This window comes from Acromyrmex echinatior, chromosome 5, assembly GCF_024713525.1.
Source record: "Acromyrmex echinatior isolate Ae372 chromosome 5, ASM2471352v2, whole genome shotgun sequence".
In the NCBI taxonomy this organism is placed as follows: domain Eukaryota; kingdom Metazoa; phylum Arthropoda; class Insecta; order Hymenoptera; family Formicidae; genus Acromyrmex; species Acromyrmex echinatior.
In genome coordinates, this window is record NC_141856.1 from 11,937,616 (window position 1) to 11,962,404 (window position 24,789).

General features: G+C 43.4%; 1 protein-coding gene across 3 annotated transcripts in view; it reads left to right on the forward strand.

Annotated features, from left to right (window-relative positions):
• The first annotated feature begins 8,206 nt into the window (after window positions 1–8,206).
• Window positions 8,207–24,789, forward strand: part of LOC147909805 (uncharacterized) — a 40,492-nt gene continuing 23,909 nt past the window's right edge. Inside the window, exons 1-2 of one of the 3 annotated variants that reach the window (XM_087406621.1) lie at window positions 8,207–8,853; window positions 21,518–21,589. In XM_087406621.1, the coding sequence (XP_087262747.1) occupies window positions 8,530–8,853; window positions 21,518–21,589 (396 nt within the window). In that variant the 5' untranslated portion in view covers window positions 8,207–8,529. Of the gene's footprint in view, window positions 8,854–18,789; window positions 21,590–22,521; window positions 23,887–24,789 lie in introns of those variants that run through there. The other 2 variants (XR_015545227.1, XM_087406622.1) reach the window with 2 other exon arrangements.

The following is a 24,789-nucleotide window of genomic DNA, read 5'->3' on the forward strand; positions in this document are numbered from 1 at the left end:
GAAAAACGTACATCAAATTTTTGTCGAACAAATTTAGCAGAAACGGACTCATTGATTAACCTTTAAGTGGGATGTTCAGAACATCCGATAATTTTAACAATAAATTTTATTTTCATACTTATATTTTTTAATAGTACATTGTAGAGTTAATCTTACATTGTTTATATTATGAGAAGAATGTACAAATGATTAACTTTAAAACTTCTGGGCAGTCTTTTTATTTTGCTTTTCCAGAGCAAAGTTTTTAAGATAAATTATACTTAGTTGTAATAACTGTGGATTTAACAAACAGATTAAAAATCAAATCTTAAATTAAAATTCATTTATTAAATAAATTGGATGTACGTCTGTTACACTGTTATAATACTCAATCATCGAGCTTTATCTTAGTTTTTGTTAATTAAATATGTCGTTTTTCTGTAAACAACGGATTCAATATTTGCGAGGGTAGAAATCGAATTTTTACATGTCTCGTTGGCACCCCTTCCGCCTTTCGACACTAGCGCGAGACGACCCTTCGTTTTTCTCGCCGCGGTAACACGGAAAAGTGAAATATTCCCGTGTAAGACACGATCCTCGAACGTACGCGAACACGAGGGAGTGCGACGGCAAAGGAGAGTCTAACGTAGCGAGGGAGGAAGAGAGCACATCGGGGGACAAACTCGGTTACGAAGAGGATTCTCGGCCACGGAAAGGAGGTAGCAAGGAAGCCAGGAGGGAGGTCAGGGAAGAAACGTGGGCGCAGATAAATCGGTTTTGCCGCCGTGAGAGGCGGCTCGCGCGAACGTGTCTCCATTAAGGCAGGCAAACTTTGCGTTGATCTCTCGACGAGAGCCCGTTCCCCAAGTCTTTCGTCCCGCAGTTCTGGTGTGGATGAGGCCTTAAGCGAGGTAGGAAAGAAAGAGAGCAAAACTATTCGCGGAGTGGACGCGCGAGGTGACCGTTTGATGGACAACCGAGGCACTGACCCGAGGAAGTTCTTGTTCCTCTCTCTCCCCCCCTCCCCTCTCTCTCTCTCTCTCTCTCTGCTCCGCACTCTATTCTCCTTCTGCTCTTTCAACGATTGCATAGCTATTCTGTTGAACGTGACTGCTTTAAAGCATACCGAAAGATATTTCAAATGGAGATTGTTTTAACGCCTAGCCGCATGATGTCTCGACAGAGATCTCGGTATTTCAATCCTCTTATTAATTTTACTTCAATATGTGTATTATTTATTATTAGTAATTTACATTATTTTGCATGTTATTTTCATATTAATAAATTTTATTTGTACATTAAAACGCATTCTTTATGCTATTACATGTTTGTATGTAATATGTTATATATAATTTATTTTAGAATACATATATAGATCAATAAATGAAAATAATCACGTAAATATATCTCATTCATTAAAAAATATTGCTCTGCACTTTTTGCTCCAAGAGCAATGTATGTAAAAGTTTGTTTTCGAGAAATGCAGGCTACCATTTAGTCACTTCAATCACTTTTTATCACTTTTTTTAACAAGTCACTAAATAGTCACTAAATAGAACTATCGTTCAAAATGAATTATTATATTGTATATTCACCTTTTTTTTTCTTAAACTGACTTGAATTTTGGAAAATGTAAGTGTTTTATTCATATTTTGTTGTGTGTCGTCTGATAACAATTGCTCTTACTGTTACTCACTGAATATTAAGCCGATGTCTCAGCATCTGATTACTAGTTTGAATGTTCGTGCGATTTCTCGTGTCACGTACAAAGTACTGCTGCGTGCGAGTGAGATAACGTTTCATGAAGAGACACAACGCTTGCCGACCACATTCGATTTATTCGAATTGACTATCTCAACTGGTGCGCAATCTCTGTCACACAGTTGTGTTCTCAATCGTATAAACATTTGGACCTTATTTTGCATTTCACGAGCTGAATGTTACAGTTGTATACTAATTTAATCTGAATGTAAAAGTGAGATATCTCAATTGATAAAATGCCCAAGTATACTTTATCAAATAGCACAATAAAATTTATTGAGGATTTTGCGGTTTAACTCATTTCTATATTTCCATTAAACATACATCTTTACCTCGTTTTGTATACAACGGTTTTAAAGTGCACTAAGTGCATACCAGTTCTGTCAATGAAAAATGCTGTTAGATAAATGATGTGATGGTTGATATAAAACGCTGTTGAAAAAAAAAATGTAATAGATAACGGTAACGAGTTACTTTTTAAAAATAACTTTCCTAATTGTGAATAAAAATTTATAAAAAATAAAATATTAAAGATATTTTGATAATTTTTTCAGCAAAAAAAAAATAGAAATTAGTAAAACTTGACTATTGCGAGAATTTTTTTTGTCTAATATTTTAAAAATCGTTTTTAAAATATTAATTTTAAAATGCTAAATTAATTTGTAATATTTATACTTTGATATACAATTTTTATTTAAAAATCATACTTAAGACAAATTTTCATACAATACATCAGACTATAAAAAAAACTCTTAGAAATCAATTTAAATTCAATTTGTATTCTTTATTGGATAGTCGTCTTTAAAGTGAGCTTTTTTTCAACTTAACTGCTTAATGGTTTCTGAGTTAGAGTCCTGGTTTTTAGAGTTCATCTTGTGAAAAAAATTTCCTATATATTAAATTATCTAAAACACGCAGGAAAATAAGAGTAAATGACTTTTTGCTTAAATAATTTAAATTATTCTATAAAAATTTAATGAAAAATGCCATGTTTGGATACTATTTTAATATTTGAAGGGTCACTTGTTATTTTTTATTGTTGAAAAACAGTCAGTTTCACTTTTTTTTTAACTGATGAGTGATGACTGAATGGCAACGCTGGAAATGCTGTTTTCATCATTTCTATCAATATACATAAAGAATACTTTCCCACAAATTTTCGATTTCTTCGTAGCGATTCGCAAAATAGTTCTCATGTTATCTTTAGCCTACTGAACGCAATTAACAATTAGACTTCGCCTTGCGCCTATGTATAATAACGGCGAGAAAAGCGTTACCGTAGTCAGATATCATCACGAGAGATGCATCGTGACATACTTTAGTGGATCCAAGTCTTCCGACATAGTAGCCCCGAGGAGATCTCCGCTCGGAGACATTCACCAACAGAAGAGGTTACGAAGACAGAGAAGAGAAGACGAGGGCCGAGCGAAGAGAGAGAGAGAGAGAGAGAGAGAGAGAGAGAGAGAGACGGGAGCGCTATTTTTGCACGGGCGTTAAGAAGTCATCCCTCTTAACCGTCCCCTCGCTTCCCTTCGGCCGCTGTCGCGTTACTTCTTCGTGAGGAGCGAAACCCGTTGCTCCTCGACAGGTGACAGCCCGAAATACGACAGTTCGATGTGGTCACTTGTCTTTCAGTCGTGTCGCATCGCGAAATAAAATGTTCCTGCAGAAGCCAGTAGTAGGGGAAGAATAGGGATGAGAACGAGTGGAGCGCGGGAAGGAAGGGAGGCGAAGAGGAGGACTCGCAGTGGGATGCCACGGATGCTCTCTCGCATCGACTACCTTCTCGCGCTTCATCGTATCGGAGTCTGTTTCCGCCCGGTTCCTTCCCTCCTTGTTTCATTCGACGCATTCCCACCGCCTTCCTCTTCTTTATCTCTCTTTACGGACTTATTCCGTCTTTCCCTCGCCGCGCCCGATATATTTACCGCCTCGTGTCGCCGAGTGGATCTTGTTTGTATCACACCGCTACTTCTCCGGGCCCGCTTGCCGTTCGCCCTCCAAAACTGTCTCGCCACCACGATTTATGTTTCCTCCGACCCAGCGGCGGATTGATCCCTTTTTGTTGTCGGATGTATACGTGTGTGGCAGCGCGGCGCCTCCTTCACTCTCCCCCCCCCCCAACTCCTTCTCCCCTTTCTGGCTCCCTGCACGCTCACGCGCGCGAGCAGATCTCCCGCACACGACTGACTATATCCCCGCTCGTCATGCAGTAGACGGCCTCCTTCGTTCTCAGATTCTCCCCTTACTTCGCCTTCTTCCGAGACTTCTTTTCAGCGATTCTGTCATCCTCCTCCGCCCGTTCACTCTTTTCTTCCTTTGACGGCGCTTTATAGACTCGTGACTTCCGTATCGCGTGCGAGAGATTTACGCGCGAGCGCTCCTGGACGGACGATTGAGCATTACGATTTCTCGGTGCCCGGAAGCTTTTACATCGACGACCGTGATGGACAAATAATTTACAAGTCGATTTTTACACGTGGCATTCTTCGCTTTCTCGTAAAGAACAAATGATTTTATTCCTGTGACTGACACATGTCCATCTTGCTTTTCAAAATAAATGCATCAGATGTCAGACCGAGAATTCCTTTATACAATATATTTATATTTACAAGAAATTTTTGCAAGATTCTATCAATACACGCACTTTTTACATTGGCTAAATTAAATAGAATCAACGTTGATGATTTTATTTGGCACACGTCTCGACAAGAACTCGAGAGAATTAATTACGCGGCGCGGGCGATCCACCGTCGCATTTCCAATTACTGCGTTTTTTCCCAGCATCCGCGCAATTTTCATAGTCGCGTGCCGCGAGGGTGTACACGGATCCGTGAACTTTTTTTCCAGTGCTCACGCAACGGAGACGAGCACACGAATCCGACAACGACAAAACCACCTTAAGGCTGGCGTGAGCGTTTCGCTGCAGAGAAACGAAACGTGCGGAAGGGAAGCCGAGGGACGGAGAGGGCGAAAGGAGAAACGAGAGAAGGGAGCGAAAGGCGCATTTGTAAATGCGGCACGTTCGGCTTTTAAACCTATCTGCATGACACGCAGGCAGGCCTGCACTTTCGAGTTACGATCTCGCGCACGGGATTTCGATAAATGCTAAACGTGAACACGTGAGCTTTCTCGTCGGGGCCACACTTTATTGCTCAGCGTCGAAGCGACGGAGGCGACTCCCCCTTGCAAACAACCACCGACACCGCAACCCACCATCACCATCGCGTCGTCTATACACACCCGTTGCCCGTACACACGCGAGTTACATAAAATATACGCGTATATGCGTTACCAACAAACACATACATAGAGAATACGCCGAGAGAGAGAGAGAGCGACGATGTCCTTCTCTCGCGCGTGTGAATGCGCAGAGGCAACGAGTTGAGGAATTTTTCAGGCTGACTGACGAGGCAAGATCCTCGTTACTCGAGTGCCATTGTAAGGTTCAGGGCATATACGTGCCCTTCCGCGAACCCACGTCCACCTCGAGTCTCGATACACGTGCAACGCGCCGCGCCTTGTCGGCTGCACCTGCATCTGCGCTCACGGACACGTACTCGCTTTGTTTTGATCTACGTCGACGAGCAATGCGGCGTACCAGTATCCACGTCTATATTCATATTCGATCTTCTCGCTTCAAGATGCTTGCTCGAATGGCGCGTTTAATAATAAAATAGTAGGAAGAAATGTTTTTGTGAGTAAATTTGCAAATTTGTTGGAATTTAATTGTTTCAGTTTGTACTTATTTTTTTGTAAAATTTGGAAATACTAATAACGTAAAAACAATATTATATCATAATTTCAATTTTGATTTTACGATACACCTTCGCGATACACACATTGATACTTTTTTTTAAATACAATATATAACGTGAATAAATAACAATAGAAACTTTTTAGCTATTTCGATGACTGTGGCAATGTCAGATAAAAAGTAAGCATAAATAATACGTTCGGATGAAACATACGTTTTCACAGCACGTCGTCATTCTAATTTCAGCATCGCGATAAATAAAGACTTCTCGATTACCACTCGTACCTCTGTCATCGCGGATACGAGCACTCTCGCGGCCATCTCTACTCGAGCTTCTGTCCCTTTGCCGTACCTTGACAACGACAGAATTACTGTTGTGTAACGTCATAAACGTCGAGGAACAAGACGCGTTCGCGGGTATGCGAAAAAGACGAAAGGGACGCGAACACGAGGAGTAGGAGCGGGAAATGGAGACCAAGTGGCAATAACTGTCCGTGGCTGCATCTGTTCAGAAGTCATTTGCAAACATCGTGAACGACGTAAATCAATCGCGGGCGCAGTTGTCACGAGTTTTCGCGCGCCGCGGGCAGATTAATTCTCGCTTTGATACGCAACCTTTCGTAGAAAGATGAATACCGCCTCTCTGAAACGCTCTTGATTCCGTCCGCTTTTGACCGAACTGTTGCTCGTAAATTAATTCACAGTCTGCTGTCAGAGATACACAGTCTCCGATTGTACAGTTATATTTTCTATCTGGCGTATGAGATAAATATATCTTTTTAACGCAATAAAATTCATAACAAATTTTGTATTACGGCAATATAAGTTTGTGAAAATGAATGGATTATACTACTTAACTTATCGTTCCAACCAACGTGTATATTGATTTTTTTGAATTTTTGAAACGTAAAACTACGAAGACGATTTCGTATCTCTTTCTATTATTAATCTATTTTAAATAAAAGTCCATACGTTTCTTCGTAAGAGAAATATTTTCGTTTAAGCATTTGAGGCACGAATAGATATCTCAAAATAGATAAAAGATAGATTCTTCCGTTATGAAACATTACAGAATATTTTCCATTATACGAAATATTGCCAGCAACATAATATTCTGAGAGAGACGAGTAACTTTGACGAGTTGACTTGACACGAGCTAAAAAGAACAAATGAATCCGATCGGAAAACAATTCCCGAACGGGAGAGGAGGAAAGGGGGAGGGGGCGAAATTGCTGGAAACGTATCGACGAGATAAAGAGAAGACTTAATTTTCTTCAAGAGCATATCGATTCCGGTCTATGCCGGGACCAATGGCCTTGGATAACGCCGGTACATATACACAGCCAAAGAAAGAGAGCCATTGTAAAAAGTCTGGAGCTTTATTATAGTACACGCTATTCCGTTTCGCGGGGCATTCCGTCGCTGACGTGCACGATCCGATGGCGATCCAATTTATGATAATGAATCCCGGAATTTATGGCCATCTTATAATAGAGATATACGTGATGGTGCGAGATGTGATGCCCGGTGTAAATTTAGAGTTCGCCTCCGCGTGCCTGAGGTCCATCCGTCCATCCATGCGTCCATTAAGTCCGCTCCTTTCCTTCGATGGATGGGTGCAACGCCACGGCTGACGTCAGCGTACATTCGCTCGACAAATTTGCGTCTCGCATTCCACCGCACAAGGTCGCCCTCGGGAAGCGCGTCTACGCCACGTAAGACAATAACTCGTAAAAGCGTCTGATACTATGATATATTTTATCTCGAGAGATTATTATTAAATACCATACGTTAAGATGAATTCGTGTGGTACGTTACGCTAAAACTTTCGCGTGCGTTCCGCTCGCGCGAGGCGAATGTCAATAAAAATACAATTTATTTCGCGCAAGACTTAACCTCCTTGCTCCGTATTATCGTATCCATGCTGGTACATCATTTGTCTGTTAATTTAACCCCGTAATTTATGCCGTGATTTACGACACAGACGATAATATCTTTAAGACGAGAGATTTTATTTAGATTGAGTGACACGATACGCATGCGAAAACAATTGTACGTGGATTCAACGTCCAGGCATATTGTACGCCTGGAAAGTGAAACTTTCATAAACTTCCGCGCTGAGACATGAAATGTGCGCGTGTAAAACTTTACTACTTCAGCATTAACAAATATAACTTACTCATGTAAATTACAATATGAATAATATGCATGTACATTAAATGTAAATATTTTCTTCTATATTGTTTCCTTTTTCTTAATATTTGAACCTTTTTTTCGCTTGAAAATAGAGATGCAAAAAAGAAAGCATGAACAAGTCATTAATTCTGAACGACAGCACGTCTGGTTCGGTTGAAAAACTTTGCCAGCAGTACACGTTCAGGCGTTGCCCAGGTATTTTCTTTACGTGATCGACGCCGACGATGCCATCGCTATAAAAGGCGACTATGCCGGCCGGCGTTCTCTTTCAGATCGTTCGCGCCGGGCCATCGATATTTAGAGGACGCTCCCGCGGCGGCCTCTTTATCCGATAGCAGTAAAATCGTATTCCAAACCGACCGTAAAGCTGGAGGACATCGTCGAGTTCGAGAATGCGGGGGCGGCGAATGGACGGTACATGAGAGAGGGGTAGACGGTGTACACTCGGTTTGCAAGACACGTCGCAGGGTTGACCCAACCCCTTCCTCACTCCCGTCGGTTAGCTCTCTCACTCTCACTCTTTCTCTCTCTCTCTCTCTCTCTCTCTCTCTCTCTCTCTCTCTCTCTCTCTCTTTCTCGTCGTGTATGGCTCTTCATCTAGTCTCACTATCTTTCTCTCTCCTTCTTTCTCATCGCGCGCGCGATCTACCTCTCTCTTTCCCTCCTCCCCTCTGTATCTCTCTCTCGTTCTCTCTGCAACGGCGACCCCTCAGGGCTGACCGTTACTTTAGCATCAACAACAATCTCCACCGGCGAACGCCGTTATTCCGTTAGTGTCTTAGTGGCAGCGGAACCGGCGGCACCAATACACCGGTAGACAGGGTTGTCAGTGGTGTATGCGCGCAGAGTTCGAGTGGACTCTCTCCTCCTCCTTCTTCGTCGTCCATCCTGTCGTTTCTCTATCCCTCTTTTCCCGTGGGCGCTCGCTCGCTACTCGTCTTCTTCCTCTTTGTCGCTCACCCCGCTCTCATCCCCTTCCTACCGACGACCGGCCTTTCTGTCTTGCTCGGCCACGGTCCACTCTCCGGCCAGTAATTAAACAGCCACGAGGCGGGCAAATTGAATCAGTCGAAGAGACAAGGGAGCGTCGACGCAGAGGTGACGGCCAACTAGCCACAACTATGGTGTCTATAGTGAAGGGGCCATCGCGGCGTTCTCGCGTGAGTATAGGTGCGAGGCCGAAGCCGGACCGAATGAGGGACAAAATGCGGGGATGGGATGGAGAAAGGGGATCGCCTGGCTTACAGAGGCTAGGTGGACGGATACATCCTGGTCTAGAAGCCAACCACCCCACTGAGAGCCCGGGGAGAGTTCGGGCTATGGACCGCCGCCCATCGCGTCGTCCTTCCACCGGCATCGTTGCCTGACGATGTTGCATTAACTCCCCGTCCTCTCTAAGTGCTAAGTTTACCCCAAGATTGCATAATGCCCGGCCTCCGTGTAGACGAACGTGTCGACGATATCCACGAACGCGGAGACGTTCGATTACGCACGCGTGTGCGTAAAACGTATATACCGGTTCTGTAGCGCGCTCTCGATGTTGCGGCTAGTTTGATAGGCTTGTGCGTCAAATATGATATGCTACAAAATGATGGATCGTTATTGATAACGGCCAACTCCCTACGGGAGATAAGTTTCTTGCTCCGACGTGGAGGATGCAAGACGCGGAACGTATTTCGTGACCGTGGCGATAAAACGAGGACAAATTTTAAGTTAAAAATTATCTCACAACTTATCTTTTTCTCCGAGGAACGATAATACGATTACACGTGCGTGACGTAATTTTTGTAAAATTGCTTCTAATTAATAAATTAGATACTGTCAATTAAACATTATTAAATTATAACTAATCATAAATCGATATATACATCGCTATTTAAAGCAAATATTTTACTCAGGTAACGTGGCATTTTATAAAGCGATAATACACAACATTGAAAAAAACTTAATCGGAGTCTTAAACGGAAGTTAAGTCATACTAAAGTTTTACTTCCGGAAAAATGGTGTGCGCGAGAAAGAATCTAAATACCGAGCGAGCTCCATAACCGCGGCGAAGCGCCATTCCCCAGGATTCATCGAAGGCACCCTTCGTTACGACCACGGCGGTATAATGAAAATATAACAGTTCCTATGCCGCGGAGTTCGTCTGGCAGCCTTCTGGCGCATCAACCTGACACATAAACTCTTATTATGCTATACGTTACCGGGCGGGGGCGCTAATGGAGCCACAAGTCAGCCAGGTATCGTGGCGAGCACCTTGCCGCTGCACCCGTCTACTTATTTTATATTTAAGCGCCGTAAAGAAGGAGCTACTTACCGGACGAAAGGGATATTTAATAATAAATTTTCGTGCGCCGACTCCGGCCATCACGAGCGCCGGCGTCGAGCGCTTACCGACGACGAGCGACGACCTTGATCCTAATTTTCCTCGCGCCACTTCATAGTTGCGTTCTGCGTACACGGAGATAATCGGAGTGGTCGTATATATATATATATAGCGCGCGCGGATGAAAGTCGTCTCGTCGCGTTCGATGTAATTCAAGTTTTTGCGAGGCAAGTGAGCGGTTGCGCGCGATGGCGACAATAACAGTATAAATATAGTATTTCAACGCTCACGCGCGGCCACCCTATCCCCGGCAAATGAGCATCGCACACATTCATGGTATAAACCAAGTTCGCCGAAATGGGGAAATTCGACGACACGACGAGCCTCATCGTCGCTCGACAATCGACGACCGTCGACGATTTAACCGTCGTCGAGTTCGCACGCGCGAACGGGTGAAATCGATAATCGCAAACGAAAACGTATCCATAAATTCCGCGACGCGGCCCGTGTACGGCTGTATGAAAATTACAAAGCTATTAATTATGACCGCGATAAATTAAGCAGCCGTGGGGCCATTATAGAGCGCGAGCCCCGGTGAATTGTTGGTAAACTTGGTCCAAGTACGCAACACGGGCGGTGGTAGTGCTCTCTCGGCCCAACGCGGCTCACCAGGCATATAATAATGGTTGGTTAGAATGCTAATATATGTCCGGACGGCGGTGGCACCGGGGGACCTTGCATCATCGGAGGACCCAACTGGGCACTCGCCCGTTCCTGGCCGGACACCGTATAATCTACACCCCGAGACGTTATTACTCCCCGAGACACTAAAACCGCGTCGATGGAGCGGGGGTAACGCCACCACCAGCGAACCTCTCGCCCGCTGTCGAAGGACCGAAGCTGTTGGCTCCTTTCGACCACCTTGGTACCGACCACCTTCGAGCCACTCTCCAAGTCCCGTGAGGCTAATTGCTGAGAACCCGAATCCGACTACCTCATAGATTCGCCTTGTGTTCGCCGAACGACCGAGCAAACTTGAGAGAAATTGCGCCGGTAAATTTATAGCGAATGTGATATAAGTAGAGAACGACTGCACGAGCTTTTTCCCTGATTGTTGGCGCTCGATACCGTAACCGATGACCAGCAGTCGCATTTCAAAGAGCGGCCCTTAAATCTCGGCCCCTTGATCCATGGATCCGTCGTGGATACGTGTTCCTGAGCTTGATCGCCTCGAGGTCGAAACTTACTTGGCCAGTAGTAGTGGCGGACACTGGACAGACATTTGGAGCTGGCATGAGACTTGCCCGGTAGATATGGTGAGCGGAAGGTTGTAGAGGGCAGAGACGGGGAGGAATGACGAGTCTCGTGCAAGAAGGAGATTTCCTTGCTGTCCCGTCCACATGCTCGATTCAGTTCACCGTCGAGTGGCGAAGTAAGGAAGTGTAGGTTGCGGTGGTGGTTGAGAGGGCCGACACAATGCCCACCCTGCCGGGGGCCACGTCAACTCGAGAGCACTGACCAGGACCTGGCTTTGTACCCGAAGATGTTCTAAGAAGGACTCGCAAACAACCATCATCTCGTCGAGCTTCTTCCTCGTATACATGCGACGCACGGTCTCTCTAATAACCATCGCCTTTATCAAACTATAGAAATTAATTAATCCGCATATAAATATACATATATATAACATAATATAAAGATATATACATATATAAAATTATATATATATATATTAGGTGTTGGAATTAATTCGTAGCGTTTTTAATGAAAGAATGTTATTTATTTCACATGAGCATTAAAAAATACATTAATGAAAGTACTTCCCATCACTTGTAAAACGCTACGAATTAATTCCAACACCTAATATTTAATTTATATATTATATATATATAATATATATATACATATATAATATAAAATTAAAGTGCTAAATTTTCTTCAATTACTAATAATAGTAAGTACTTTAAAATTATCTTACTTATTTAGTTATTTTGTCGCGCAATCATCGATTTTTATTTTCCATGTGTAATTGTGAGTATGCCTATCGTTTAAAGCTGACTTTGTGTTGTATTGGACGAGACGAGACGCTCACCCGAAATACATGTTGCGTGCAGGGGCGAGACGGTACCAAGCATACCGGCTTTACACGGGGGACGACAGGACGCATAATATAACGGACGTGCATAAATCCACGTGCCAGTCAACAATGTACATAAATACTAGCCCCTTGTAACGTGGTCTCTGCGGGTGGATAGCCGGAGCGGGCGGGGGAGAGGATTTGGTGCCAGGGGTGGTTGCCGGCTCGCCGGAGGGACGGTTTAGGGGGGAGTTGAGGTCGCGGCGGAGACTCGTGCAACAACTATGTGGTGTCGCAGTTCCTCACTCCGGGGGGACAGCCCTGTGGTTATGCTCGTCAGTGCGCGCGCGTTGCCGAGAGACGCCTCGAAGCATTCGCCTCGGCCGGCCCGGGTGTATCGAATGAAATTTCGAGTAGGTCGATCGAGAGGCGACTCGTAATGTCGACTTCTCATGGGACGTATAAACTTCGATAATTCTCGGCGCGCGCTGTTATCCCGACTCGTTGCAAAGTAATAACGACGAAGGTTCCGCGATACTTTCCAAAGAAGCAATAAGGGAAAGGCCGTTTAAGTAACACGGTAACCAAGAGAGACGAAATGGAGGGTAGATAGGGAAAGCAGAGAGCAAGGGAGAAAGATAGAAAAACAGAAAGAGAGGGAAAAATTCCGAGGGATCTTGTCGTACTCTCCGAAGGTGCACTCGCGTTCGTAAATACATATATACGTTTCAATCTCCGGCGTAATCCCGGACGGGCGACGGTATTAGAAAAGTTTTTCCTGCTACTACATCACAACGCTTGCTTAGCCGGCTTACGCGTGCCCACTGTGTTCCGCTACATTCCTTCTCGCAACCGCGTTACTCGAAGTGAAACGAGGCAGGCCACCAGTCCGCAGATCGCCGACGAAAAATCAGGAACTACGGGCGATGTCGATACGTAACTCCGGATTTTTCGTATACGGATACTTCCGCGGTCGGACAACGCTATCTTCCCTCTCTTACTCAGAGGCCAGGAGGTAAAGGGCACCAGGGACCGCGACACTAGTTTCACAATCTTATCCGGCTAGCACTGTCCCGTTATCCTCCTGTGTGTACACTAGCTAGAACAGATACGGAGGAGGAGGAGGAGGAGGAGGAAGAAGTGACCTATCCTTTCCATCTGCGTTCTATTTGCTATCTCTCGCCATCCTTCGTCAACCATTCTCTTTTTCGCTCTCACGCCAACTCTTTTTCGTAGGATTCGTACCTATCCGCGCTACTATCGGGTGTGTCCCGCCGACTTCTCCTCGTGAACACCGTCCTCGTAAATACTCGAGTCGATACCCAAGGATATCGGCTAATATTCTAAGAGACGTCGTATCGTGGTCGCCCCTACCGCGAAGCTGGACCAACCCTCTCCCCATGTCTCGTCCCTCCAGCTACACCGGTCGGATCGACCGCCATCGCCGACAACGACTGTACAATATTTATATTATCCCAACAGGACACTCTCGGGTAACACGGACATGATTGCAATCCCGTTCATATATCTTCAGCTATACGGCCGCGCGCGACTCTACACCACGCTGGGGACATATCAAAACCGGCGGCCACCTTGCAACGGGAGCACGGACGACGCCATCATAATATTTTCAGATAAACCTACGATTCCGTCTCTTTCCTATCCTTCTCGTTTCGTGGCCGTCCACGGCCAGCTCCAATACGCCGCTACATTTCGCTCCTGGACGACGCGTAATGCCTTCCGAGTAAATTGATTGAGCACTGCTTGAAGCTTCTCCCCGGGAATTTCTTGTTCCGTTCTATATCGAGTTCCCTTCCAATATAAACAGGAAGAAACGGCCGAGTAATATTTATATTTGATGTAATATTGCAAACGGAAGCAAAAGTTGTGCGAAAAAAAAAACGTTGATAGTGAGAAAACTTAATGCACTATGTAATCAGCGTGGATATACAAATTTATATAAATTTTGTTTGCTTAATAGCGATGTGATAAATTCAATATTCCAATATTATTTCTTCAAGATTAAAATTTGAAATAAGAAATATATAGAAAAAGTTAAAAACTGCAAATAAATTTTAATTACATAGAAATAAAGAAACAAAAAGAAATAAAGAAGCGAGGAAATAAAAATGAATGTTCAATATTTACATTAGGAAAAACATCGGAAATTGTAAGAACGTCAAAGTTAATTCAACGTGAATGCTTCAAGAATCGGTATCAATGAGGAAGCACACTGGTTTTCAATTGATGGGAGGCCAAGTCGACAACGAAGAATACCTTCGCGTTAGCGAGATCGCCGAGAAAAGGGGTGAGAGATCGGGCAGAGAAAAGGGGTGGTAAATGAGGCGGAGCCAATCGTTTCATTGCATCAATAGTCGTAGCGAAGTTATACCAACTTTCTTGATAAATCCCGCTTACTTTGCGCCATAACATAACTTTACAGAATCGGAACCACGGCCATGGAAGAATTGCGATTTGTAACTTTAGATGAGGTCCCCCGCCACCGACCGCCTTCCTTACCGCTCCCTCTCCTTCCTCCTCGACTGTATTACCCCGTTCTATCCGTATCGGCGTGCTATCCTGGTACAGGAATTTTCCTACGAGCGTTCCTTCCGCCGGATTTCGATGGAAAGTCCTCCGGAATCTCTCTCAGTTACGATCGTCTTAACTCTTTGATCTCCGACGTTGTCTAACGGGTTCATAGTCCAGGGACAAATGCGGGGAGGAAGTGACATAAACTTGTAGAGAACGGGAGCGTGTCCTTCTGACGATTGTATAGATAATTTGCATACAATGCATCTTGAATCGATACTGAATTGTATAAGTATTTCGCGGAGGACAGTTTTAAGTTTGACTTGGATCATTAAATATTGAAATTTACGCATTTTTGACACGGCAAAAACGAAAGGGCGAATTATCTGTAATTTTATTTCGCAATTACGACTGTTTTATAAAAATATAAATTATAACGAACTTATATTTCTTTAACATCTCGACGAAAATCCACGTTTATAGAAGCCTTTAAATATGAATGTTTATTGCGCGCTTTATTAATTTTATTTACTTTAGAAGTGTAAAATTGCTTTTAACGTGACAACGAGAGAGCCATAAGCTTCTTATTTCCAATTGTTCGATCTAAAAAAAACCGTTCGCGTTCAGACAGCGTTAATAGTGTTAAGTTCTTTGTGATATTTTAAGATGCTTATCATAGCATCGTTATGAAATTAATGATCAATATAATTTGTGACTTTATTTCCAGTTTCGGTTTACGACTTTGTTAAGTCTGTCAAATCAAATCAGCGCACAGTTTATGGAACTAAAAAATATATTTTTGTATATGAACATTATTAAGCATCAAAATTCGCTTTGATAAAAAATAAGTTTCTTTCTTTACCTTATGATTTATTCTTATCGATAAATTTCACTTATAAGTGTTAAGTTGGATTAAAATCAGTTCGGCAGAACGAGATTGTCCCCTTGCTGATAGGCGTGCATATGCTGGCCGATCGGACAGACCAACGCTGATCTTTCTGGAATTCCGTTTTACGGATTTCCGTTCCGTGACATTCACTACCGCGAAGAGAGCTTTCGGCAAATTGGCATTCTTCTTTCGACCGGGACGACGTTGGATGCGAGCGGGCGGGTTTGACGTTCGCCAGTTCCTTTGAGCGCGAGATCGGGGGTATCCGAGTGAAGTGATCTCCGGCTGCCACGGTCGGCTCTATCCTGTCTGTCTCGCTTCTTCTCACATCTGCACCCTACCTTTCTTCTTCTCTCTTTACCGCCTATTCCTCTCGTCGCGCTCAGGCGGGCTCTTCTAGCAGCGTTCACGGTGGCATTGTACGCGACTAATTAGTCGAAGCGCGAGATCGAGGAGTGAACGGCTTTAATTAACATTCCTGGCTCGCTCACTGCCGCCACCTTCTCGGAAGGGCAAATTGAAGGCTGTAAATGTCGGGAGAATCGCTCGAACCGAGGCGATGGCCCTCCGCACCCTACGTTCACCTCGAAATTAGACTTTCCGTCCCCGGATTTGAGCGCAGGCTCTAATTTTTCGTTTGGTAGTTAAACCGAGAGATAGTGAAAGGGAGATCTTTTTCGCAAAGCCGTCGAGATATCACACTGTCCTTAGAACCGTTTCAAATAGCCGCCATTTAATTGTATATTAAAGAGGATGACTTTATGCAGATTATGTTTAAATATATCTCATTTGGGTTATTTGTAGCAAAATTGTTTTTCTTTAGTTCTCTTAATTTGTAACTAATCGAAATTTTAGTTTATACTGTAATAATATAATAAAAACTCTAACACTCTTTCTCTTTCTCTCTCTCTCTCTCTCTCTCTCTCTCTCTCTCTCTCTCTCTCTAAACATTTATTTGTCAATATAATTTTGATATTTTAATCAATTTTTGAACAACATTATATTTGCTGAGTATTATTATTTTTTTTTTAGTATAAACCCAATTAAAGATTTTTTTTAGAATTTATCTATTTATATGTAAATATATCGAATCAGTATTAATGAAAATACTACAATTTTACATAAGATTAGATTACAAGGTAAATGTCAAACGTACGCTTGGATCATATTTAACGTCGGGGGGAGTTATGTTATCGAGGTGGATCGCGCACGTTGTGCAATTTCGATCATTAATTGCCGTCGATGGATCGCGTCGAATGCGGAAGGTTAATTTTCCGCGAATAATTGGGATCTGGTTGATCGATCTTACCCCCCCTCCCTCCCCCCTCCGGCAAGGTGGCGAAACGGCGTCTAAGTCATCCCATTCGTCTTCGGTAAGATACTCGGCAGAGAGATCATCGATTCCAGTAGCGGGGCTAAGGAAAATTAAATGATGCAGACCCCCGTTGAAGGAGAGTTATTTGTCACGGTCGTTGAGGGAGGTCCTCCCGCTTCCTTCTGCCAGCCAGAGGGTGAAGGTAGTTCTCGCTCTTACCTCCACCTTCAGCGCTTACTCGTCCCTTTTCCTACGTTGCTGAGAATCCCGCTGTTTAACCTAACCGAACCGCTATTTGTAACGAGTCTATTACATTGAATGCGAAACGAGAGCGCGAACTTCGACCGGAATTCGTCGCCGAGTTACCGAACAAGTCGGGGTGAGACTTTTATTTGCAGTCTGTGTCGGGAAAGGACTTTGATAGTGAATTAATCTTTCGCATCTCAATTCCATCATATATTTTAACAGCATCATAATATTGATCGCTAACAAGTAAACGTCATGTTGAGATTATTTGACACAATACTATATTACAAAGAAAAAAACATGTGAGAATGCATATTGATCCTTTATCGTACGCCGCGATTATTTCTAATTCTCGATACGATATAAATTAATACGACGTAATTTACTTTATACCAATTCTAGACCATAAGTAAAGCTAAATTGTTCGAGAGATTTTAGAAAGAAGATTTAATTTAGAAACTTATAACTTATTCGATTCTTTTCAGTTTTAAGTTATCATATTTTTATGAGAAAATTAATTTTCTTCACATCTGAATTAGACAATTAAACAAATAATTAATATTTTAGGATTAAAATTTATTTTAATGAATATATGGTTTTTTTTTTTAATGACTGAAAGTTCCGCAGTCAATGTTTTTCAAATGCGACAATATGGTGGTCGAGTACGAGATACAGTTGGAAAATTCGACAATAAAAATCCTGCGAAAACGAATGCGGAATCAAGCGCGGTTTTACGATAATGTCGATGTCGTGGGGTGACGATCGAGAGGGGCAGCTGTGGATGTGCAAAAGTGGAGCGCCCGACGCGGTAGCACACCGATAAACAACGTTGCATCCAGTGAGGACACCCCTGTGCTCTCCTCTTCTGCCACCTCCCCCCTATCTGACGCGAATATAAATTCACACACTTGCAAATAACTGCCGTGCGTTGCAGGATCGACGCGACGATCCCTCCGAGCAAGCGCTATCTTCTCCTCTTTCCGCTTTATGTTCGCGTGGCTACACATCGAGTGGTCCTTTATTGGCAATGTTCAGTTTCAGATTAATGCATGTTAATTTTATTACAAATTACTTGCATATATTATTTTTACTTGTATTTTATGTTTTTGTGCATGGAATGTATTGTATAATGACACAAATACTTAAATTAAATGTTATAACTCGTAAACTCCATTAACTAAATTAATAGAATTAAATTTTATACGAAAAAGATCGAATTATTATAAAAGATTGGTTTTCTGTTACATATACATAAACGAAAAGATATATTTTTTAAATAGAGATTTGATGTATAAATAATATTATATAAGCGTATATTGCAAACGGCATTAATGCATTCGATTGTATACGTAATAATTTTAATACATATTCCCGTTAGCGCCACAAAAATACGTCGATATTTGTTTTCTATGCGACGCCAATGAATCTCACAAGTATCATCAAGCGCCGGAAGAATTATTAACCATGGGCTGCTCTTCATTCCACGACGTTACGACATTAACAGTTTTCGTTCTCCGACTTTCCACCCTCCCTTACACAACATCACGCTCCTTGCTCGGCGTTCTACCCCTATATCTCCTTTCTCTTTCTCCATAGGGGGCACAGAGAACGTCGAGTCGAAACCGGGGCGCGTGGGAAGGAAGGAGAGGGGGTGGGTTTGCCGTCCCGACCCCCGCGCGATAACTTTTTCCTTCTCCGCTTGTACCGTGCTCGAATTTATGCCGGACGGAGAATTAATGCGTGACAGATTTGTAGTTATTACGAGGAGGAGGCGGAGGCGGGATGGAAAGAGTAGGAAGACGAGTGGCCTGGCCTCACTCAGCCCGAGGGAACGAGCGGTGGCGAGCGAGACGGAGAAACAAGGAACCGAAGACGGAGAAGGACAACGATAAGGGATGGTAGCGAGAGAACGACCGAGGGGAGCGAAGGGGTCGACGGGAGGAGATGCAGAGAGAGAGATGGACAAAGAGGGCGGCGGAGGCGCACGAAGGTTTCGCAGGGCATCGGAGGCATGGCCGGGCAAGGCAGTGAGGCATTCGGGCAGCGATGGCGGCGGAAGTGAGCCCATTACTTATTATAACTGCCTGGCGAGCGAGCGAAGCGAGCGAGGAGCGCCTGTCAGGCATCCATCATCGCGACGAATGGCCTCGCTGCCAATAACATCCGCCGTCATCGCCAACTTTTCGCGGCCTTGCCTGCTGCTTGCCTCGCGCTGCCGCTCGCTGCTGCCGTTTACCACCCCCAACCCATCGTTTCTACCCTCTTCATGGTCGTCGCCGCCGCCACCGTCCCCACCTCCACCTCCGCCTCCGCTACTTGTTTGTATTAATTTCCTCGCGGAAGTAACATCGAGCGAAAGGACTCCTGCCATGCGGAGTCAGTGCGGAGTGAAAGTTAGAGAGTGATCTGCGTCTATTTCCGCGAGGTTTTCTTAATGGAAAAACCAGTGTGATCGATGTTAATCACACGCGACACGAATGTAATACGTTCTCATTATATTTTATGTAAGTATCTTCTACGCATTACTCATCCACGATTTATTGACGAGTGAGATTTAGAGAACCTTTAATAATTTAACCTTTTTTTCTTACTTTCACATTTAGATTAAAGAAGGCCATAGAAATTTATTTGTGAAATTATGACTTACTAACTTTCGAAGTTAGGAACACATAAGCTAAATTAAATTTTTTCAATTTTGCGCACTTAAAATTTTATAATGAAACAATCGCGAAATAAATAATAATTTCTTAGTAATTGATAAAAAATTATTACTTAACATTAGATTCGGAATAATGAGAATTTAACACAACAACTTTGTAAATTAATTAAAATGAATAGATGTTTAATTTCATAAAAATAAATTTTGTTTATTGATCTAATTGATGATTAATCTCTTTTTAAGAGAGATAAATAAAAGGAGAAAATATTGATTCAAACATCTTTCTATCCTTGAATCGTGATCCTAACATCTTAACTATCTTTATCATCCAACTGCGAAACAGTTTCAAGAAGAAATGGCGATGGCGAGACGAGCGACGTGATACGTACTGGAAACAATATGTTGGCTACGCTTCACCCCGAAGAAATAATTCAAAGGGCGATCAAGATTAAGAGGATACGCTCGCAAGATGCGGCACGATCCTTGCCTTGTAATCGATGATTTTAAACGCGCAATGGCTATCGCGCGACTCGTCTTTGATACGTAGCGGCGTAACGAGTACTGGCCTTCGGCGCTTCGCGAAGTAATGTAGGTATCGAGTGTTATGAGCGGAGGTATACGTAACACGTAAAGTAATACCTTTATCCCAGGTACACGCGCGCGCGCGCGCGCACGTCTGTGTGCACCATTGCGTACGTATGTATTATACGCCACGTATAGTATAGGAAGTCGCTTTATGTCAGAGATCGATACTCATAAAATGTTTCGGCACGGTTAGGTGCTTCTTCTTGCCCTTTCTGCCTCGTATCCCTCGGCCGATCCTCCTTCCTCCTTTTCGCTTCACTGTCTCTATCTATTCATCTGCCTTCCCCTTTTCCTATCCTTTCGGTATCTTCAACGAGAGAGGGCCGTATCGCCGACGTATTTACGATCGTCGTAAGCCTCGATCGTAAGGTTCGCCATGGATGTCGATATCGAGCCTGGTCTCTCCCTCTCTCCATCTCCTTTCTTCGTTCATCCTTTTTCCGCCCCTCACCATTCTTTCTATCTATCCTATCATGGTCGTTTCTGATCGTTGCGCGTCGAGAGAATCCAAAGCTGCGCGATAATTCCTGATTTTCAGATATTTGTCATGATTGTTTCTTTAACCGTACGCTTATGTTCTTATCACAATTTACACATATAATTTCGATATAAAGTTCTATGTCGCTTGCACGAAAAAATAATGTCATATACTTATATTTAATTTTATATGAGCACTACTAAAAAATCGCAACGATTTATTTATAATTACGATGCTGATTTACTTTCGTAATTTCTACATTTATACCATATTCTTTTACATCATAAACATATTTCTACAATTTTACATTTACATTATAAACATATTGTTACGAAAAGTGAGTTTTTATAGTAACTTTTGTTTTCAAGTTTAATAATCGAGTGTTTCAAGTTAATATAATAAATTAAATCCAATTCGATTAAATAATATTTCATGCATAGTCCAACATGGACCATTGCAACATTTTAGGGGAACCATAGAAACACGGGATGATCCAGTAACGCATATCCACCGCTGGTCAGTTAGGCTGGGCATATGGCAGGTCGTATCTATGTAGCCAGGCAGACAGCTGGAGTGACTCATGGCGGATTACAGTGATTGCTTGTTTATGGTCATTAACATCCTCGTGGTCCCATAACTACCCCGCATGGCGTCCCATCCCATCAGCAGGCCCTACCGTACGTATACTAGACTATACGCTTATGTATGTGTTCGCAGGTACGTCGGATGCAGCTTGTACATCGGCACGTGCATACATACGTCAGAGAGGAAGAGAGATGGAAAGAGAAGGTGAGACGAAGAGAGAACGAAAATGTATATCGATGTTTGAAGTAATTTGAACAATAAATAAGTTTCTATATCCGTATAGCTTTCGCAGTAGCCTATAAAAGAATAATTACTATGTTTCAAAATTATAGAAAATACTTTAAGCTTTCTTGAAACGTATTAAAAAAGAGATCTCGGAATATAAGAACTTTATGGGCGTACATTAATTTTTTCATATTAGAATTATAATATCTAATATGATATTTAAGCTTCAATTGTGCGTAAATTTTGATAATAATCTTGACAGAAGTTTATTTCAGTTTCATTCTTTTATTATAATAAAAAAGACCACCCGAGCATGTGTCTTATGAAAATGTCAAAAGTATTATATAGAAAGACGAATTTCCAGTGATAAATTTTACAGTGGCGTGGAATTTCGCGACAATTCGTCGGCGCATCGATCGTATTTGTCGTGTGCGTGTTTTACAAAACGAACGAATCGTACGGAGATACGGTCGTGATGACAGCTACTGAAAAACGATGTTTCGTCGGTGCGAATGAAGTAAATGGTTCTCGCCAATTTGCCGCGAGGCACTGACCGCACGCAATGTTCGTGTCTTATACAAAAACGACAGACACGCGGAGAGGACAGACGATTCATTTCACGATGAATCGGTGAAAAAAACGATATTTCGACGCCTCGCGAGAGCGAGAGGAAGCTTTCGTGCGCTTTCGGTAATTCGCCGCGAGGCGCGAGACATAGGTCGTGCGTGCGAACCGCATTCGGGGCAATTGCGATCGGCCGACGAGTCGTGCGATTCCGCGCGCGAACGGAAGCGGGTGCGGGAGGGTGTTTAGCGCGGGCTGATTGATGGAAACGGGTCCTCCTAGAGCAACTGCTGCCCACCAACGGCAATTATACCCGCTACACGCACTGTATCGTCCCCGACACATAGATCGCCCGTGCTCGTTCGGCTCGGCTCGGTGGCCAGCAACACTAATACGACCCTGGGACGCGTAACTCGCGCCACCCCGCAACATCGACATCGGCCATCGATACCGTCAACCGACGCCCGCCGCCGCCGCCGCCGCCGCTGCCGCCACCGCCACCGCCGCCGCCACCGCCGCCACCGCCGCCGCCACCCCTTGATTGCCTCATTGGATCGCATTATGTCGGCGCCATTATCATAATTCAGGGATTTTTCACGGACGTCCCGCAGAGCACAGGCTTTGGCTCGAAGCCCGATTGCCCGCAGAGAGACACGCATCGATCGATCGGACTCGACGACCCGATACCTATCTTTGAACTTTTGTACTGTCTCCTTAAGACAATCTGATTAATCTCGTATACAGAATTATATTATTGATATATTTATATAGAGCAAAGGTTTACGAATGTGTATATGAAATGAAGGATAGAAGATTTAAAATGCGTGTAACTATAACTCTTTCTTTCTCTTTTCCTCCTGTCACGTTCATTTGATGATGTAGAGAAAACATAACATCGTTAAGATAAGCTTCGTAAATCAAGAATAAAATCTGATAAAAAAGGATACTCTTCGAGAATATCAGATAGGAGATGCCGGAGCAAAAACGCGGGAGCATATCGTAAAACGGGGTGCACTGTCGCGCGACGAATAAGGGTGCCTCTAATAAAACATAACTACCAAGGAGTTGCAACCCATACGACGTTATGGATCGGGACGTCGACCTCGGTATTCTGCAACGTCAACCGTAGTTAGGTTCACACAGATATAGGCATGAACACACACATGCATATACGCACGTTCGCACGCGCACACATGCAGACGCGAAGGGGTAACGCGGTATAATATGATAATAACGCCCACCACGCGGGTAGATAGGTATAATTGTCGAGCATAACTCAGGGCGGAGCGACCTGGACGTCGGTGATGTACGCCTTGGTAAAGCGGCTCCAGGACTACGGCGCACCGGACTCCCACGGGTTACGACATGGCCTGGGGGGAGGAGAGATGGGGGTTGCTTGGCTCAGGAGGGGGAGAGGTTGCAGCTTTCCTTAATTTATTGATATAATCAGCTCAGCTTTGTTAAACACGCATAATAAGGCTGCCAGGGGTGGCGTGAATAATCCGGCGACGCCCGATGAAAGTAATCTTAATTGGTCTACGAACGCGCGCGTCACGCGGAGCTACGGCTACGTCTAAGCTAACGGCGGAGGATCCGCGGAGACAACGGGGCGACGGGGCTCTGCTTTTAACTTGAATTAAACACCACGCCAATTACGCTCGGTTTGCGCTAACGATACCCGGCGCCTCGTCGCGCCGTTTGCATCGGATGGATTTGGAGTATGCGATTTTCCGCATCGCGGAGCCCGTTACTCGATTTCGTAATGCGGATAAACCTTGCACTCTGAAGGCGAGGAGTGTTTCGGGACAATCTATTATCTTGCATTATCATGTAATCTGATGTGATGCGCTGGTATGTAAAATATATTTTTAATATTTGAGATAGATAGAGTTATCGTAAGATTATCGTGTTATAATGCCGACATGCAACATCAAGGAATATATGTTTAATAATTCATAGCATTGTACACACCCTTTGAGTTTCTACAAGTTTCTTAAGTTTGAGGAAGACCAAAAACAATGATCGAAACGTCTATAATTTATAGTTTCATGTAATTCTGAACTATAAATCTATTTTGCTCATCGATATCAGTGTAGATTCTTGTTGGCTAATTAATCTCTCTATTATTGATTTATTTTCAGAGCTCTTTTTTGTTTAATTATTGTTTCCAAACAATGCGTTGTAAATAACGTTTCTATTACAAAACTGCTGCAATAAAGAAGTTAATCACGTTATCACATACATACAGCATTAATTAATAATCATTAACTTATAATTTTTGATGTTTGTGTCATGTAAAAGTGTTTTAAATGTATAAAACAGTAAACCCTTAATTAACGCTACGGAACATTGTGGATTATGTCACTGCGTCTACGTTTATCATCGCGAAACAAAATTATTAGATAGTATCGGCGATAGTAAAGGCGATTTATGGCTTTTCAGGCAAGAGACCGAAACTCGGCGGATATTGCACGGCGATGCAGGGCAAACGATGCGGGTAACGACGCGACGGGCCAAAAACCGAAATAACGAACGGGCTTGTCGAAGTGCGAGGTGATGCGGAGCGTCGAAACATCAATCTCGCCAACTTTTTCGAGAACTCTGTGCCGCGATGA